The sequence below is a fragment of the Biomphalaria glabrata genome, chromosome 5 (assembly GCF_947242115.1).
Source record: "Biomphalaria glabrata chromosome 5, xgBioGlab47.1, whole genome shotgun sequence".
In the NCBI taxonomy this organism is placed as follows: Eukaryota; Metazoa; Mollusca; class Gastropoda; family Planorbidae; genus Biomphalaria; species Biomphalaria glabrata.
The window spans coordinates 10,212,933-10,232,026 of record NC_074715.1 but is presented as its reverse complement, the minus strand read 5'-3'; the positions used below and the strand labels follow the sequence as shown (position 1 = coordinate 10,232,026).

The following is a 19,094-nucleotide window of genomic DNA, read 5'->3' as shown; positions in this document are numbered from 1 at the left end:
CGGGATCGTTGGGGCACTACACAAGATCTGTTAAACTTCTTTCTCCATTCTTATCTCTCATTTGTCTTTGATATAGTTTCATTTGCAGAAAATATTGGATGGACCTTTTCGGGGGCCGATTTTGAGTTTGTGTTTCCACACAAACTGTCTTTTGTAACCTTGTTTAGATATTATTATTATATCAGAAACGAACGAGTAGTCAATCTCTGGCAATGCCAGGGTCGAGTTTCGCTAAAGAGAAACAAAATTGATCTTAGTCCCTTTATCAGTTTTGACTGAGGAATTTTCTGGTGATGTGGCAGGTCTGCAGCAGAACCGCCCTCTGATAGGCTACGAGAATGTTCCTAGGAATGCCTAGGTCCTTGAAGGTGTCTGTGAGGTCAGTTGTTATTATCCCCTCGGGTTTATATAACAATGGGATATATTGTTGTTTTAGATAATTTCCATTAATATATATAGTTTCCCATATTTTCGTTGTTTTTCCAGCTGTTTTTCTTATATTATGAGATAGTGATACGGCGATGTCAATAATGGTAGCGTTTTTTTTTTCTTTTTTATCTATGAGCAGCAGATCAGGGCGATTACAATATACCGTTTGTCGGTCAAAATAGGCCTATCCCAGTACAGCAGATGATCAGTAGACTCGAGAACCTCTTGTGGTGAGTAATTTAATAAGGAGGAGTGTCATTACCGATGACATTGTGTGTCAAAGCTAAGTACTGGTGTATTAGCTTTGCAACTTGGTTATAGCGACCTAGGTAGGCAGATTCTGATAGGGCTGGACATCCTGCCATAATGTGTTCAATCGACTCGCCCACATTTCCACATTTTCGGCATTTGTCGACAACATTGAGTTTCAGGATATGCTTCTCGTAATTTTTTGTCCTGATTACTCTGTCCTGTAATGCTGTGACCAAGCCTTCAGTTTCAGGGTAGAGATGACCTGCTTTGAGCCATGCCAAGGAAGCAGCCTTGTCAATGTTGTCCCCATCTAATAAAGATGGGAATTTTTAGTGGAGTGTTTTGTTCTTACCATTGGCGAGTCTCCTGCCCTACGTCGTCCAAACCGACATTAACACCAACATTGTTTAGGTTCAGAGGGGTTGCTTCGGATTCGTGTTTGCGTAGGAAGGAAACTAGTTCATTGCTGGAGGCGTGCAGTTTTGATCGTATTTTGGAAACTTGCGTCTTACACAGTTTGAAGATGTTCTGCAATCCACGGCCTCCATCCTTCCGGGGCTGGTATAGCCTTATGGTGGAGGACTTGGGATATAAGCATTTAAATTCGGTTAATAATTTCATAGTGAGCCTGTCAATTTCATGTAGTTCGGTGTCAGTCCATTTGATGATACTGAGTATGTAAAGGAGCACTGGAACGGCCCAGCTATTTATTATTGCCTTGATGAGGTTACTGCCAGACAGTTTTGTGTTGAGAATTGTATTTACCCTCTGCCTGTATTTACCAAGAAAGTCCTATTATTATTATTATTATTATTATTATTATTATTATTATCATTATTATTATTATATTGACATAAATATTTAAAACAAATATAAAAGCTTGTTAAGGAGTGTTTGTGTGTGGTTCTGGTGTAACCATGATAAAAGTTAGGCGATTTAGTTGTGAAACGTGAATTGATTCGAATGAAATCACAAGTCTGTCTGTCATAAATGAAGTTTATAACTACTGTTGTTAAAGTCAAAGAGAAAAAGACGTGAGACAGAAAAAAAAAGCATTAATTTTGTGAGTTAATGGAACCAAAAAAAAAAAATCTAACATTGTAGCTTATAATTGAGACTATAAGTCATGCGTGTCTATATTGAGTGAAAACAAAAAAATTGTCCCGTCTTTTTAATTATCCGTAACTTGATTCAGAAGGTCATGGAGTTGACTTCCTGCTTCACATAATATCGTTCAGTTCACTTAACCACATCGATGTTTTCAAAATACATGCACTTATAAGCAGGGTATAATTTCCTATTTATTTACACTTCCGGATTACAAAATTGCATTTATTTATTTAGAGTTTTTGTTAGTTACTTGATATAGATTGAATCACGTGAAAATACATGTTTTAACCCAACTGTATTATATATATAGTTAGGTGTTTTACTTGTTTTAATATATCATGTATTATCTATTGTAAATGTGTTTCTTTGTTTTACTTTTCATCTGAGTGAATATTTTCACATTTCTTTTAGTTACAATACCAGTTTGGAACTTTTGTAAAAACAAACAACAACAACAACAAAACAACTGTATCAAGATGCGATATGGCAAATGGCTGGAGCTCTGGCAGCACAAGGGTGGTGGGATCACCGTACATTTTAATACATCTTTACATTCGTACACGAAACTTTCATGTAATGATGAAGTTCACGTTGAGTAACCATTAACATTTTTTTAGCCAATGGAGTCTAGTAGACCGATAAGAAAGATAATTATTTTATTGGTCCAAACGAATGACCTTGAAATACCCTGACTCTGTGGCATTTTACGTCTCTAGAGACGATCTTTTCTCTTTGCAACTTCTTGTGTGACTAAAGAGGCCAATCCTTGATACACAGCTTCGATCTCAGGTTGGGCATATATAATCACCAGACGCCGTTTCATTTTCACCCTTCTTTCTGCTTCTGTTGTGTATGACATCTGCAATCCGTGACCCTTCCTTTATGGTCTCTCTCCATGTGGATCCTTCCAGTGCCACCTCTTCCCAGGTGACTAAAAGTAGAATAAAGGACCATTTACTAGGCTCTGTTTTAGCCTTAATAGTGAATATCTGACCATTTTGTCCAAATCTGATACAACTGTGCTTAATGAATGCTTTTTGTCTAAAAGGAATTTTAATGTCGTGAAGAAGATTATTTCGTTCTTTAATGATTATGACGCCTGTGGTGATAATAATATACTAGTTTAAGGGAAGCGTGGTTGATAAATAAACCCAATTTATTTTACGCAATTTTAAACATGTAACGTTTTTAGACAGAAGCGTATTTTCTAATTCTTCGCTTGACATATATAATCCTCCAAGCATTCATAGAACTCTAGTTTGGGAACACTCAACTATTATACTGTAATACCTTAAAAAAAGAAACCTTTATGTCAGCATTTATTTAGCGGGCGAGGTTGTTATCACTCAGTTAAGCGTAAAGTGTCACGACACCGTTTCTGGTTCCTTCCTTTTTTATATTTTTTTGTTAAATTGAGCCAGATGCACACATTTTCAAACAACCGGTATATTATATTCTAAATAATTAAAGTTCAGGGTAAGTATTTGTTGCTTAACACAGTCAAGCGTGAAGAGAAAAAAAAAAATTCTCCTTGCGTAACCATATTCAGTGGGCGGTATCTCATACAGTACAGGTGACATATTACAACCGCGAGGAAGTCATGCGGTAACGAAAGAGATGCACACGCAGTAGACAGGAAGTAAAATAATGGACACAATTTTGGGATATAATTCAACCATTGTCAATATTCTCATATTTATGACAGTAACTTCAGTCAGACAAGTAGAAGAGCTATAAGGAAATATTTATCCGCAGACATTGTCTTATATCATTAAAATTGTCTTCTAATATGCGCTTAAAATTGTTGTCAAGTTTATTAGGTAAGTGTATTTAAGTAACGTCTTCTTTGGGGTTCCCATTATTTTGTTGGAGGTCAGAGCTTTTTTCTTGTCCTCTGCAATTTGTGCGCTAGTATAGTGAAATATTATTGGATACATTAAGTCAACGACTTGTGATACGTCCATACGTCTAAAGAAGGTCACCAATTCAAGAATTGTATATAAAACGGAGAGCCAGCATGCCTATAGGAATAGTCCTAGATTACAGATGGCTTACACACCAGAATTAGAAAGAAGGTTGAAAGTGCTACAACGCCTGTTGATTACAATGTCCATTATATATATATATATATATATATATATATATATATATATATATATATATATATATATATATATATATTTATTTATTTATTTATTTATAGTTTGAACATTCTCATTATGAATGTCAATTTTTTTTCCAGGCTTTTTTATTGCATGTTGGGAATGTCAGCTGTCAGGTAACTGGACATTATAAAATAATATCGGAACTTCTAAATTGCTTTTTTTTTATTTTCTTTATGCCCTCAGCTTTTTTTTTTTATTTAATAAACTTTGAGCTTTTACATTTTGCGCTTCTTCGTGACTTTGTGCCAAAACAAAAATTATGCGTGCGATTTACGGCGATATCCATACTTCTGAATTTTTATTTTCAGTCTCATTACATCATTACACATGTGCTAAAACTCTAACGATTAACATTATCTGAAGAATTTTTTTGAAATTTAATCTAATTACTTATTAATCTACAAAATGTAAATTTGAAAACAAATATAAACAATATATACAATGCGCATTGTTACTTTTTAAACAAAGAATTATAATAATAACAAAAAGTAAATAAATCGATGGAGCGTAATTGATACTTAAGGGGAAATAACTTACATTATGGGAAAGTAATGGGTAATAGAGGGAGATAATACAACTTTAAGCTTGACGATTTAACTAAACCAAATTCTCGTACATACAAGTTAACACATACGTCCAACTAGGATAGCCGCCATTATCTGCCACTCAGAGCTAGAAGGTAATAGTTTTGAGGTAACAAAATAGATCATTTAAAACAACAAAGAAATCAAATGATTTGAGTTATTTCCAAATCTCATGGTGCATACTTAGGAAGTTCAATAGCTATGCTGTTCTCTATTATTTAGTCTTTTATAAATAGAGGGTCATTATTTTAAAGAGCGTAAGACTAGTATTCATTAACATATTTAATGTATAAATTGCTTAGCTTAAATTTTCTTAGAGATATTCCTGCTTACAAATAATAAGAACAAAATAGCTACTATAAAATACCCTTATGCAATTCACAAATCTATTCCCTCCAATTATTTTGTTACGTCAATATGATTATAATAAAATCAAGTTTATAACAAATTGTGCATTCATTGATTTCATATAGCACAAGCCTGTGAAGTTGGCTGGTTTGGTCCTAAATGCCAATACAAGTGCCACTGCAAAGGAGAATGTGACAACGGAGTCTGTCAAGGTCCATGTGAAGATGGTTGGTTTGGCTACAGTAATTGTCAATTTAGTAAGTTTAATCATATAACGAATTATGACGTTTTAAAATGTGTAATGTTTTTGCAAGTTTTTCCAAGATATATATATATATATATATGGTTCCCCGTCATTTCATCCCCGGTCACTTCATCCCCGGTCACATCATCCCCGGTCATTTCATCCCCGGTCATTTCATCCCCTGGTCATTTCATCATCTAAGAAAGAGTAATCGTAGAAATCATGAAATAAGCAATATTAAATATATTCCTTTTTATTTACATGACAAAAAGTGTAACACATTAGATAAGAATAAAATTAAATGCGACTAGAAACTATAAAAATGTAACATTTATAGATATAGAAGTCATGTAAAATAATTTTTTTATGCCTAACTACTCATCAAAAGATAGATAGGCTATTGTAATTACAGAAGACGATCCATCGTTTCTTATTGCTAAACAATGCTTGTAAATCTCCTTGCCTATAACACTTTACAAATGTTTAAAAGAAATTAAAGCAAAACTTATATTGGCGGCATGAATCATAAGCATGGGTGAAGTCAGCTTTTATTAGAAAAAAAATAAAACCAAATTTCAAGGCTAAAACTGACGCGCCCATTTTCAAGACAGCGATTAAAAAATAAAATAAAGTTAAAGATGGTCGTCAGGAGTTATCAGCGGCATGATCATTAGTATTCAAATCGTTCTCATCTCTGAAATGATTTCCACTACTTTCACCACACCTTGGACTTTGATCATTACCTCAGGATAATATTATAATATTACATTCCCCACATCCAATAGAAGCACTATAGGTAAGTACACACCCAGATTTACAATATATTATAAGATTTCTCATCAAGAATGTAAAGTGGAAGGGGAAACACTATAAACGCATTAACAACATGTCAAAAAAAAAAGGATGCGAGTTATCCTATTTCGTTATTCTTCAGTCTCTTCGTCCTGAAAAGAGAAAGATTCACGACAAGGTATTAGAAATGTCTGTGCTGGTGGAGGTTGATTCGAGTGACCGACAGACTGTTGGAAGTGTGCTTGTCACAAAACCTTCTTATTGGTGTACTGCGTCATTTTATTCTCTCTTGGAACGATGTATTGGCTGTCGTTTTACCCTCTTAATGCCCATTTTTATTTTGGGGTTGGAGATGTCTGCCACGAGACACGTTTCGTCATCAGTGGAGCTGCTATAACAAGGCAACACATTTGCGAACTGTATTTTAAAAATTTGTATCAGAATTGACTTCAATTCACCACAAGAAGACTGCATTCTATCATTATACTAATTACTAAATCTCTTATCTCGTCTGTTCCTTGACTTTCGGCGTAAGGGCGCTGTGACAGTTCGTAGGGGTGCTGTGACAGTTCGTAGGGGTGCTCTGACAGTTCGTTGGGGTGTTCTGACAGTTTATAGAGGTGCTCTGACAGTTTATAGAGGTGCTGTGACAGTTTATAGAGGTGCTCTGACAGTTCGTAGGGGTGCTCTGACAGTTTATAGAGGTGCTCTGACAGTTCGTAGGGGTGCTCTGACAGTTTATAGAGGTGCTGTGACAGTTCGTAGGGGTGCTGTGAGAGTTCGTAGGGGTGCTGTGACAGTTTATAGAGGTGCTCTGACAGTTCGTTGGGGTGTTCTGACAGTTCGTAGGGGTGCTGTGACAGTTCGTAGGGGTGTTCTGACAGCTCGTTGGGGTGTTCTGACAGTTCGTAGGGGTGCTCTGACAGTTCGTAGGGGTGCTCTGACAGTTTATAGAGGTGCTCTGACAGTTCGTTGAGGTGTTCTGACAGTTCGTAGGGGTGCTCTGACAGTTTATAGAGGTGCTCTGACAGTTCGTAGGGGTGCTCTGACAGTTTATAGAGGTGCTCTGACAGTTCGTAGGGGTGCTCTGACAGTTCATAGGGGTGCTCTAACAGTTCGTAGGGGTGCTCTAACAGTTCATAGAGGTGCTCTGATAATTCGTAGGGGTGCTGTGACAGTTCGTAGGGGTGCAGTGAGTGTTCGTAGGGGTGCTCTGACAGTTCGTAGGGGTGCAGTGAGTGTTCGTAGGGGTGCAGTGAGTGTTTGTATGGGTGCTGTGACAGACAGTTCGTAGGGGTGCTCTGACTGTTCGTAGGGGTGCAGTGAGTGTTCGTAGGGGTGCAGTGAGTGTTCGTAGGGGTGCTGTGAAAGACAGTTCGTAGGGGTGCTCTGACAGTTCGTAGGGGTGCTGTGACAGACAGTTCGTAGGGGTGCTGTGACAGTTCGTAGGGGTGCTGTGAAAGACAGTTCGTAGGGGTGCTCTGACAGTTCGTAGGGGTGCTGTGACAGACAGTTCGTAGGGGTGCTGTGACAGACAGTTCGTAGGGGTGCTCTGACTCTGGCGCGAAACCTTATCCCTCCACCTTTCTCGGTCAGCAGCTGTTCTTAGCAAGATATCAAGAGAGAGATCGGTCAATTATTTTATGCTGTCCAGGCAGCTTTCCTTGCGATGACATTTTCTTTGTGCTCTCTCCTCTGTACCTTAAGGCAGTGTTTTCCAAACTGGGGTACGCGTACCTCAATGGGTACGGGAAGTCTTTGGAGGGGTACGCGTTGCACCTCATTAATCACGCTGATGTTTTTTAAATACCCATTTATTATGTTCTGTTCATAAATTAAAGTGTGGTCGGTTGGGGGTGAAAGGTACTAAGCATTACAAAAATTATAAAAGGAGTGCACAAAAGTCAAAAGTTTGGGAAGCACTGCCTTAAGGGATGACTTTTGATCATCATGTCTTACAGTATGACCGAACCATCTCAGCTTCCTACTTTTAGCCTTCCAGAACTAGAATATTTAAATCTATCTCTGTAAAAAAAAATATTATAAGATACTATTTTTTGTGTTTTATTTAATGTAAATACAAAAATTATTATGCATCTCTGAGGGTCCAATAACAATAATTGAAAAAATGCGAGTATATTTTCATACAAAACTTGGTATTATAAAATATTTAGATAAAATAATTTTAAAAGTAAAAGTGTATTAAAAGAACTAAGACATTTCTGATCATTAAAATTTATTTGTATATTTATTACATTTTCAAATCTGTTTCTTATAGGAGCATTTGAGTATACTGCTACGACCAATGAATCTGATAAAGATATTTCAGCTATATTAAGAGATGACAATGACACCTCATGTGTTGATATCAGAGATTAGAAAATATTTATAAAGTTAACAAATGACTTGCACAACACATGGATTAGATTTATTACTTACCAACCAGGTAGGATATACTCAATACTCAAGAGTAATATCCTTTGGTTTATTGTTAATGTTATGTTTACTTGTGATCGAGTAAGTATTGGTTACTATTGATGTCAATTCTTTTAAATAGCAATCATTCTTTTCAGCATGAGAACAGGTTATTGAAGCTTTAGTCCTAATTTATAATAATAGATGAAATTATTATTAATTAACCGATTTAAAACGCTTACTATAAGCTATCCCGACTAGACCAACGTCTAATCTTTCGACCCAGGACCGGACACAACCTAATACGTCAACACATGTACCGAAAAATCAAAATTGGAACCAGTGAAATCTGCCCATGTGGAGTATCACCAGAGAATGCCGACCACGTCCTACCAAACTGCTCTCTTTACCAAGAGGCCCGTATAAGACATTGGCACCAAAACACCACAATAGAAAGAAAAATACATGGAGAGCTCCCTGATTTGGAAACCACTGCGCAGTTCATCTCATGTATTGGTCTAGTCATATGAACACTCCAACATAACAATGAGAACAAAGAAGAAGAAGAACCGATTTAAAAAGCATGTAATGAAGTATTAAGTATGAAGTTAATAAATAGAAAATATATTCTATAAAGAGTCATTAATACTTCTGGATTTAAAACAGTTCTGTCCTTTGAAAAGTAAATTGAACGCCTCCATCGGTTAACATATAAAAAATGTATATATGCATATTGTGCTGCACTGCCATTATATAGGTAATGCTTATTCATCTTCCATTATTTTAGCATTTGGCTTAACATTTGTACTTACTATGTTCTTTGTGTGTTGAAATTGTCTAATTTAAGTGTTCGAAATTAATTTAACCATTAGCGTTACTTACCTTAAGATCTTGCATAGTGTTTAAGTCATTAGTTTCTAGTTTCTACTGGCAATAATATCAACGTAACAAACACACATAAAGTAAAAGTATTGTAATGCCGATGACCTTCTACATTTTCAGAGTTAGCTCATGGGTTGAAATTGATGTTCAAAAATATAGACATGCGCTTAGAAAAAAGACTTCAATTAGAACCGACAATACTTATTAGAGGGAACACTGTCGACATCCGGTATGTGCTGGATCGCGATCCTGTAGGACGTATTTCGCAAATTTCATTGGAAGGCAAAGTGGTGCAACATCTTTGTTCACTATGGGTCAGTGGAGGTAAGTCTAAGGTAAACTCAACTGATTAGGCCATTAGGGTATACTGAACTGTTTTTTTTTTACCTTTACCCATTCCCTAGTCGGTTGGACCGTTGGGGCACCATGCAAGATTTGTCAACCGTCTTTCTCCATTTCTCTCTGTCCTTCGCCCTTTTTTGAACCTCCTTCAATGGCAGGCCCGTCCATTCATTTTTGTTGTCCTCTCATTGCTTTCTCTGTCTGCCTCTTCTTCTTTTCTTGGTAATGTTTCCTGAAGGAAGGTCTTTGCAAGCCCCGAAGATCTTGTATTATTGCAATAAATTTTTAGCTTGCGTTTTTTTTTACAATAGTTAGAAAATCATAGGTTAGGCATATGTAATCACTAGAAACTGCAGCAATATTTCCCTTCTTCCTACTTCTGCATTGTACATCAATTGCAATCGAGACTGTTCCTGTATGCTTACTCTTAATTTGTATCTATTCTTGTGTATATTTTAAGGTAATGGCAATGTCTTTGATTCTGAAGATTAAGGATGAATGCAGTGTTTCACATGACTACGCAGACCCAGCTGCAACCTTCATATTTAAAGACACATTCCTTGTTCCATATGCTAGAACCAATTTGCAAAAAATGCTCCTTCTTACCTAGTACTGTTAGAGCATGGAATAGGCTACTTGAGTCAGCCAGGAAAATGAACACCTTGGCAGTATTTAAGTCATTGATTATCATGTATGGCTAGATTGAACTAGGAGCACGCATAGGACGTAACCATCTTTGTTTCTGAAGTAGCATCTGTAATTTATAAGATAATATATATTCCCGTATGTCGTGCAAAGTCGTCCGCTTTTTAAGATTTCTTTCCTTCTTCAGCATCTGTCTTTAAGAGCTCTCCAACTGTCTCTTTCAGAGGCCCTATGCTGTCAGCTAATTTCCTCTATGTAAGTGAGGGCGAAATGGCACCTGAAATGATCTTTATAGCACTTATGTTGGGAACCTCTGTTGCGCCGTCCTCCTTTAAGATCGCCAAAGAAGAAAGCCGTTGACATACGGTCGACTCCCATGTCCCTAAAAAGCAAAACACCTGAAACGAAATTTTCGAAAGTTAATTGGATGGATGATTAGTGATGAATGACTAGATCTTTTTATGTCGATAAAAATTGCAGGAATATATTTAATTTGAATAGTTATTATGTTGCTTTTCAATATCAGGTCAAAACATTGCTTTGAAGCAACAAGTATTATACAATGAATCATCAAGTGGAATCTCTACTCTATATGCAGCTGCTGTAGACGGTATAAAACAATGTCCAAAGATTAACTTGACAGACGAATATATTTACTGGAGTATCAATCTGAATCAGCCTTACGATATTATCGAATATAGATTTTATTTATACAGCAAATCAGGTAATTTTCTCTTGTATTCATTAAATTTAATTAAGGGTTTTGTTCGAATCCTGGTGAAGACTGGGATTTTTATTTCGGGATCATTGGGCGCCATTGAGTCCAGCAAGCTCTAATTGGTACATTACATTAGTTAGGGAAAAGTACAGGAGGTTGGTCGTTGTGCTGGCCACAATACACCCTCGTTAACCATCAACCACAGAAACAGATGACCTTTACATCCTCTGTCCTATAGATCGCAAGGTCTATATCTTTACAAAAAAAAACTAGGTGCGACATGCATTTTGACTTTGAATTTATTACATCTTGTTTTTACTAATTGCATGAAGTCTTTAATACCTTGCATAGAGATGCCAAATATTACATCATTTACTAAACACTCTGCTAGTGCAATAAATTATTAAGCATTTTAGTTTTGAGCATCATTGAAAGCTAGTTTACTGGTTGTTTAATGTTAAATAAAAGAATGGATCATATATGATATGATAGTAATACCAGTCACACAGATTGAACTCAGTGATATTTTGTTCAATTAGCCAAAGCAAGTTATGAAATCGTCAATGTGCCATTTCCTGTGTATAGGCCGATTCTTTGCCCTTGGTTTGGCTGTGTTTGATATTTACTACTTGATTCTTCAGACTTTATGGACCTGGAATATTATTCTTGATGCTAAATTTAATTGTGTATAGTGTATTTCAACTAGCTTATGGCTGGAATAATCTGTATCAAAATATCCAATTATAATAATAAATGTGTTGTCCACTAATACATGTGTTACTCAACGCATTTAAATCTTTGTTGTAATACATAAGTACGACTCTAGCTTCACAGTCTTAAGAACACGGAGCCACACATAAATGTTATGAACCGGATGTAACATCTAAGAGATGTATGATGTCTTAATGATGTTACTACACTAAAAAAAAAAAAGAAGAATTGCTTTTGAACGAAAATATTCAAACAAATCTAATTACTGAAACGCAGTTTGGGATTTTGCATACAGTTTCAAACACTAAATTTATGAAACGTATATATAGATCTAGATAATTTATGTATCTCCCAATATTTAAATGAAGATCAGGTGAACAGCTGTTATTTTATGGACAGCGACTAGCACATGAAAGTGGGTTTATCAATTCACTAGTTTGGACAGCGTTGTCTTTTAACTCCACTAAAGAGCACTGGAAAAAAGCATGCAGCAGCGCTCACGACTAGCTGACATAAGAAAAGAGCACCTGTTTGAATACTGCCTCAGAACGAGACAGCTGGAGGTCACTTACAAAGGCCGCGGGATACACATTTGAGACCAAAAGAAAATCCGCTGTCGAGGAAAGACGAAGACAGCAAAAAGAAAATCTTAATCGACCACCGACAGACAATGGTTATGCATGTCCTGGTTGTGGCAAAATATGTTGGTCACAGCTGGGCTGCGTAGCCACGGGAAATACTGCAGTCCTCATTTATCTTCGGACTCGAAGACAAGTCTTATTATTGCCTTATTATTGCTGCTGAATTTTACAGACCTCGTATTGATCTTCTATTTAAGTTGGTGAAATCAATTTTTAAGAGATCCAAAACTCTCTGAGATGATAATTTGATCAAACATAATGTCCTTCTATATAAGAATGATTTGCATACATTAAATACGACACAAGAAGAAAAAAAATATATTGAGATAAAGACAAAGATACACGTTTTGTTTCAGTCTTGTCTATCTGTTATATCGCAGGCGCGGTGGCTGAGCGGTAAAGCGCTTGGCTCCTGAACCGGGGGTCACGGGTTCGAATCCAGGTAAAGACTGTGTTTTTTAATTTGGACTGTGATTTTTAATTTGGGCACCTCTAAGTCAACCCAGCTCTAATGGGTACATGACATTAGTTGGGGAAAAGTAAAGGCGGTTGGTACAGATGACCTTTACATCATCTGCTCAATAGACCACAAGGTCAAAAAGGGGAACTTCACTGTTTTAAGAATTCTATTGCATCCATCTAATTTAATATTTATTTGTTAATTAATTTCCAGGTGCTAATACAGATTTCACTTTAGATTTTATCACTAAGGAATTAGACGAATGGCCACTATACTATGGCAGACTACCTGTTAATTCTTTGGTAATAGTGGATTGGTTGATATTGGACGTTAAATCTATTTACATTTCCGCAACAAAACCTGCGTCACATGATGTGTTACCCATTTTACTTTGTGAAGTGGAAGCTTACATTGGTGAGTGGTTATAGATAAAATAAGCATAAGCATAAGCAAAAAACAAAAAACAACAAGCACAGCCCCACCCTTAACAATAGGTGCCTCGATGAGTTCATTGGTTGAGTATAATATATATAAAATATTTATCTAAACAAAATTAATACATGGTCCAAATGAGTCCCGATCGTCATAGGTATATCTATACTATAAAGTAGAAAGTAAGGCATATTTATGTAGGTCCCGCATATAAATCAATACTGTATTACCAATCTTTTAAAAAAAACAACTGGTAGAAATGTTCCTTGGGTACTAAATGGAACCGTAACCTATGTATAGTAGCCTTAAACATACTTAAGACCCTCAAAAAAAAAAAAAATGCCTAACTTTATAAAAGTATTAGTATCCTATAAATCTAGGTCACATAGCCATGTACGTGATGAGACAAGACGGAGAAGTCACGCATGCGCAGAGATGAAAATCACTAGATCTAAATTAACTCTCATTCTAGAAATCATAATTTTGTACTTTTATACATGAACATAGAAATTAGTTTCTATTCATTTCATTATTTAATGAAAATTAACCTTCAAACTTCAGTTTACAATTTTTTTTTACATAAAATTGTTCGCTCTAAATGTGAATGGCTTTAGCCTTGTATATATATACTAGCCTTATATTACCCGCGGCCTTAATTTGCGCATCACTGTCGATATAGTCACTGACAGTGTTTTGGAAACAATTAACACTTAAACGAAATAATAATGTTTTAAGAAAGCGAATGCGTGAATTAAAAAATAGTATTAATGGAGCTATCAAAATATCTAATCGACCTAAATCCTTTTTTTGTTTTTTAATAAAAACATTTGCTTAAAGGTCTACATATATTTAGATCTAGATCTAGAGTCTAGATACTATTATAATAGATGTACACCTACTATCGTAAGCGTGAATTCAATTTTTCAAGAAGCTTATTAATTATTGTATGTTTGTATATTTACTATCCCCCATATAGAGCCTGTCCAATCATAATATGTTTACATAGCGGTGTGCACGACACATGAAGGGGTGACAAAAAAGGATGAAATATATTTTATAATCAAATCGACCGCGTGAATGTAATTGTTTATATAACATTGTTAGTTTAATTTTATGTAGATTTAGACTCAAAACAATTTGAATGCCACAGTAGTCTAGTCAATAAATAAAAACTTTGAACCTATTATAGTAAAAGACTATAAACACTGTGATGTGAGCTTGTGTCGACCTAGATGTAATGTGTTGACCTAGATACATTAGCCGTGTTTCATTCATCATTTCGTAGCTAAGTTGTTAAGAGGTCTAAATGCACATAAGTAAATCTTAAACAAAAAAGTAAATTGAAAATAAAGACTTCAAATTAAACCGAATCGGTAACTGTAGACTTAAATGCTTTAAAAAACACATTGGAAAGTAAATATACATTATATGCATTATTTTACATGGCCATTTAAACAATATTTAATTATAATTATAAAGCCTTATATATATATATATATATATATATATATATATATATATATATAATCTTTAATATTAATATGTATTATTTACAAATAAATTATTTTAATATATGATAAAGTATTTAATATAAGTTCAAAGTATTTTTCCTCAATTTTATTGTTACGAAATTTCCTACAGTTTTCGATGTCTTAATTCCATTATTTCATCTATTTATACAATAAACTTCTGCCTGATTTCAGATTGCCAGAAAGGAACTTGGGGTGTACACTGTGAAAACACTTGCAACGCCAGTTGTCCTGATAACTGTCGTTCTGATGATGGACTGTGTAATGAAGCCTGCTTTGGTTACAACGATCCACCTAACTGTAAAACAGGTAAAAATTTAAGAATTCATATTCTTATTATAAGTGTAATAATAGTCTTCATATAATTTTAGATGTAAATTAAAGAAATTTGGCAAAAATGTGACATAAAACAATTCAATTTTTTAAAGATAATTAATCCCTAATGGAGAAGATGACTTTGTTAGAGCGAGAGCGATTACCCTCCTCTTATAAACTAATGAATGAAAATTTAACTCTTTCTGGTGGAATCAACGCTGGTATCGTCAGTTAGGAGAGAAAGAGTTAATACTGCAACGATCCCCCCATCTTTAAAAATCCTGTATAATCAAGTCAGAGTATATGAAATTCTCGTTTTATGATATAGAGCCAGACATAGTAAAGGTATTGTAAAGAAGACGGAAAGTTCACTTTCAGAATTTGCGATCTATGGGACATGATGTAAAGGTTCTATTTCTATAGCACACGGTTACCTAGGGGTACTTAGAGTGGCTGGACCCAGAGGCGTCCTAAAGACCCCCACTGTAAAAATCCATGTCTTTACCAGGATTGGAATCCGGGTGTATGGTTCCGAAGCCACCGCGCCTCCTAACAGTGTTGTAGAATAATGGATTAAAGTTAGGATTATAGTATAAAGGATTCTAGTTTTGTGTTAAAGATTCAGGTTAAAAACATAAAGAGATACTATAGTCTAAAAAAAAGAATACTGATTCTTAATAGTATACAAAACGCCAAAACGTCACGTACCGAGAGAATGGTTATAACAGACCTAGGCGTAGAAACACGTAAGCAACTTTCCTTTTTTAAATAATCAGATTGTGAGACTGGTACCTGGGGTTATAACTGTGGCAATAAATGCAGCAACAATTGCATGCAATCATCCTGCGACAGTAAAACTGGAGTATGTGATCGAGGATGCATTGGATACAGTGATCCACCTTTCTGTACAAAATGTAAGTTTAAATTATCAATATGCATATAAAAACTAACATACTAAACATATGAAAATAAATATATATATATAAATATATATATATATATATATATATATATATATATAAATATATATATATATATATATATATATATATATATATATATATATATATATATATATGAAGAAATTAGAACAAGAATAGCTACTTGAATGATTATGCTAGATAAATGTAGTCATACTAGTCTGTGGTATTTATATAATACAAATGTTGTCCTCATGTGTTCAAAAAATTGTTAAAAAATAATTAATTTGTGAGAAAAGTCACAATTTCTAGCATACCAGCAGTGCGACCGATATTGTTAAAGAAATCTTGTCAGTCAGTAAGTAAATTAAAGTAGCCCTTTCAGACCTTGAGATCTATAGGGGAAATGAAATAATTGCCATCCGTGTCTACAGCCGACGGGGTGTCATGTTGCTAGCATAACTTTCCCTAACTAAAGTTAGGTCCCCCATTGGAGTTGTAGCGAAAATCCCGAAACAAAATATCCCAGTCTTCTCCAAGAGTTGAGCCCGGGATCTTCTGGTTCGGTAGCCAAGCGCTTTAACCCTTAGACACCACGCCACCTTAGGTAAGGACGTAGGACGTAATCCTCTTCTCTTTTTAAGTACCGTTTGTATTTTATAAGATAAGTAAGTAAGGCATTGTCTTTAATTCCGAAGATTAAGGAAAAATATTTTTATTTCAATTGATCACGCAGATTCAATTGAGACCTGCATATTTTGCCAAATGTAAACAAAGCAGTTGTCCAGAGAGGCTAAATTCTTTTTTTGCGCCCATCTTCAGTGAGTGTATTTTCTTTGGGCCTTTAAGGTTGTCAAACGGTCATAGTTAGATAGTTCCCGTTGTATCTTTTAGAGACATTATTCACATAGTATAATAATGTTTGATACAGTGAACGTTCCCATTTACATTACAGATAAAACATGTTTAGACCAGAGATTACTTTTAAGAATGCTTACTTGATTGCATTGTAAATGAATTTTAAAAAGACAAAAAACGGGTACACGCATGGCTCAAGCCTCATCACTGTTAAGTACAAGTTCTTTCCCTTGTTAAACACCAAACAAAATAATTATTTACCAATACTTAAATAACTAATGGGTTAATTTTTTAACTTGATTCTTGTATTGTCTTGTACAAAAACAAATGTGCTAAATGTCATCATGATCCAAGAGTGGGTGTGGGAGAAATAACGTGTACACATTTTTTACAGGACAGACAGAGTGTTGATATATGAACATAACTTATATTGTGATGATTTGTTGTCAATTACCCATTGCTGTCGACTTGAAACGCATCCCTTCTCTCTGCCTTGCAACACCAATTAAAACTCATCCATTTGTAGTTTTCATGCTTTAAAATATTTAAGCACAAAAAATGTATAACATGATATATATTTTATACATATACGTTGAAAAAAATAGTACTTTTTAAAATCATTATTTTAAGCATGTGTAAATGGATCATGGGGTTTGAACTGCAAAGATAAATGTATCGGTCGATGTTCTAATTCGTCTTGTGACAGTAAAACTGGATTATGTAACGAAGGGTGTGTCAATTTCAGAGACCCACCAAAATGCTTAATAGGTAAGTACAGTGGTATCATTTCTAGTATACATTTCCTAGTAAAAGTTAAGTTCTCTTTCAGACCTTGTGGTCTATAGGGCAGATGATGTACAGGTCATCTGTGTCTGTGGCCCACGGTTAACGAGGGTGTCATGTGGCCAGCACAACGACCAACAGCCTTTACTTTTCCCCAACTAATGTAAGGTACCCATTAGAGCTGGGTGGACTCAGAGGCGCCAGAAGATCCGAAATAAAAAAATCCCATTCTTCACCAGGATTCGAACCCCGGTCTCCGGTTCGGAAGCCAAGCGCTTTACCGCTCAGCCAGCCTCATATACATGCCATAATATGATTTTATCTGTTTGTAGTAAACTAGACACTTCATTTGCTTGTCAGAAATTAAAAGTAAGTGAAAGGCATAAATATAAAAGCTAAAGTAAACTGTAGTTAATTAGTTCTTGTGTCTGGTGACAGAGCTCAGTTTAAAAATGAAAAAATGGAAATAAGACAGCCAGACAGACAGAAAGACAAACAGATAGATAGATAGATAGACACCTATGAATTTACATTATTAGTAAAAAATATATAATAAAATCTAATGAGAACTTTTCCTATGTTGTTATCTACATTTTTTTATTAACTTCATATTAATTGTTATAAGCTTAACATTGAAAATTTGTTGATGAAAATGTAGAGTGTCTATTTAACCACTGACGCTACTTTTCGTATTTAAATATGTAGAGTGTGAAACTGGTACCTGGGGTTATAACTGTGGCAATAAATGCAGCAACAATTGCAATCAATCATCCTGCGACAGTAAAACTGGAGTTTGTGATCGAGGATGCATTGGATACAGTGATCCACCTTTCTGTACTATAGGTAAGTTTAAATTATTTTAAATATTTTTCACACTTATATGATTTGCTATGGATGTAAAACATATGACTGAAGGCCCTTATTACATAATAGGACGTACATACATTTGAGGAAACAATGCAAACATATGATTAGTGCTAGGTAGCAGTAACCTTTAGCAACTAGCTCCGCCTTTTTTCCAGAAGGTTCAAACGGAAGTGCTATGACATCATTGGGAGCGTGGTTTGCAGGGAATTTTTTTTTTTAGCTGGGCTAGGGCGCGTCAGTTGTAGACAGGATTTCGTAGAGAAAGGTCGTAGTTAGATGGAACTTAAAGAGACAAGTCGCGTAGTTTTCAGCTGTAGAATTAATATAGTTCCTTGAATTTATTATATAACGACCTCAGAACAAGATATTCAATTGATACAGTTTCATTTGTACATTTTGTATATTGTGAGTGATTCCTAGTTCCCGAATTAAAGCTTTGTATTTTGAACTAATGGATCTTCTTTATTTGAATTTCTGAAGATATTTAATATATAGATCTTTATAAGAATTCCCGGCACGTCACAAAAACATATTGTGACAATTAGTTACAATTCTAAAAGCCTAGCTATTTATGTGTAAATGTAACATGCTGAACAATACGAAAAGAAGGTAGGAAATAATACAAGCGTATAAAACATGAAATAAAACTGTA

At 35.1% G+C, this 19,094-nt stretch overlaps 1 protein-coding gene across 1 annotated transcript in view; it reads left to right on the top strand.

Annotated features, from left to right (window-relative positions):
- The first annotated feature begins 3,288 nt into the window (after positions 1-3,288).
- Positions 3,289-19,094, top strand: part of LOC106052369 (uncharacterized) — a 30,083-nt gene continuing 14,277 nt past the window's right edge. Inside the window, exons 1-11 of the mRNA XM_056029093.1 lie at positions 3,289-3,611; positions 4,034-4,069; positions 5,014-5,145; positions 8,203-8,370; positions 9,342-9,545; positions 10,735-10,932; positions 12,952-13,152; positions 14,874-15,008; positions 15,791-15,928; positions 17,423-17,560; positions 18,281-18,418. Coding sequence (XP_055885068.1) covers positions 9,365-9,545; positions 10,735-10,932; positions 12,952-13,152; positions 14,874-15,008; positions 15,791-15,928; positions 17,423-17,560; positions 18,281-18,418 — 1,129 coding nt within the window. The 5' untranslated portion in view covers positions 3,289-3,611; positions 4,034-4,069; positions 5,014-5,145; positions 8,203-8,370; positions 9,342-9,364. The remainder of the gene's footprint in view (positions 3,612-4,033; positions 4,070-5,013; positions 5,146-8,202; positions 8,371-9,341; positions 9,546-10,734; positions 10,933-12,951; positions 13,153-14,873; positions 15,009-15,790; positions 15,929-17,422; positions 17,561-18,280; positions 18,419-19,094) is intronic.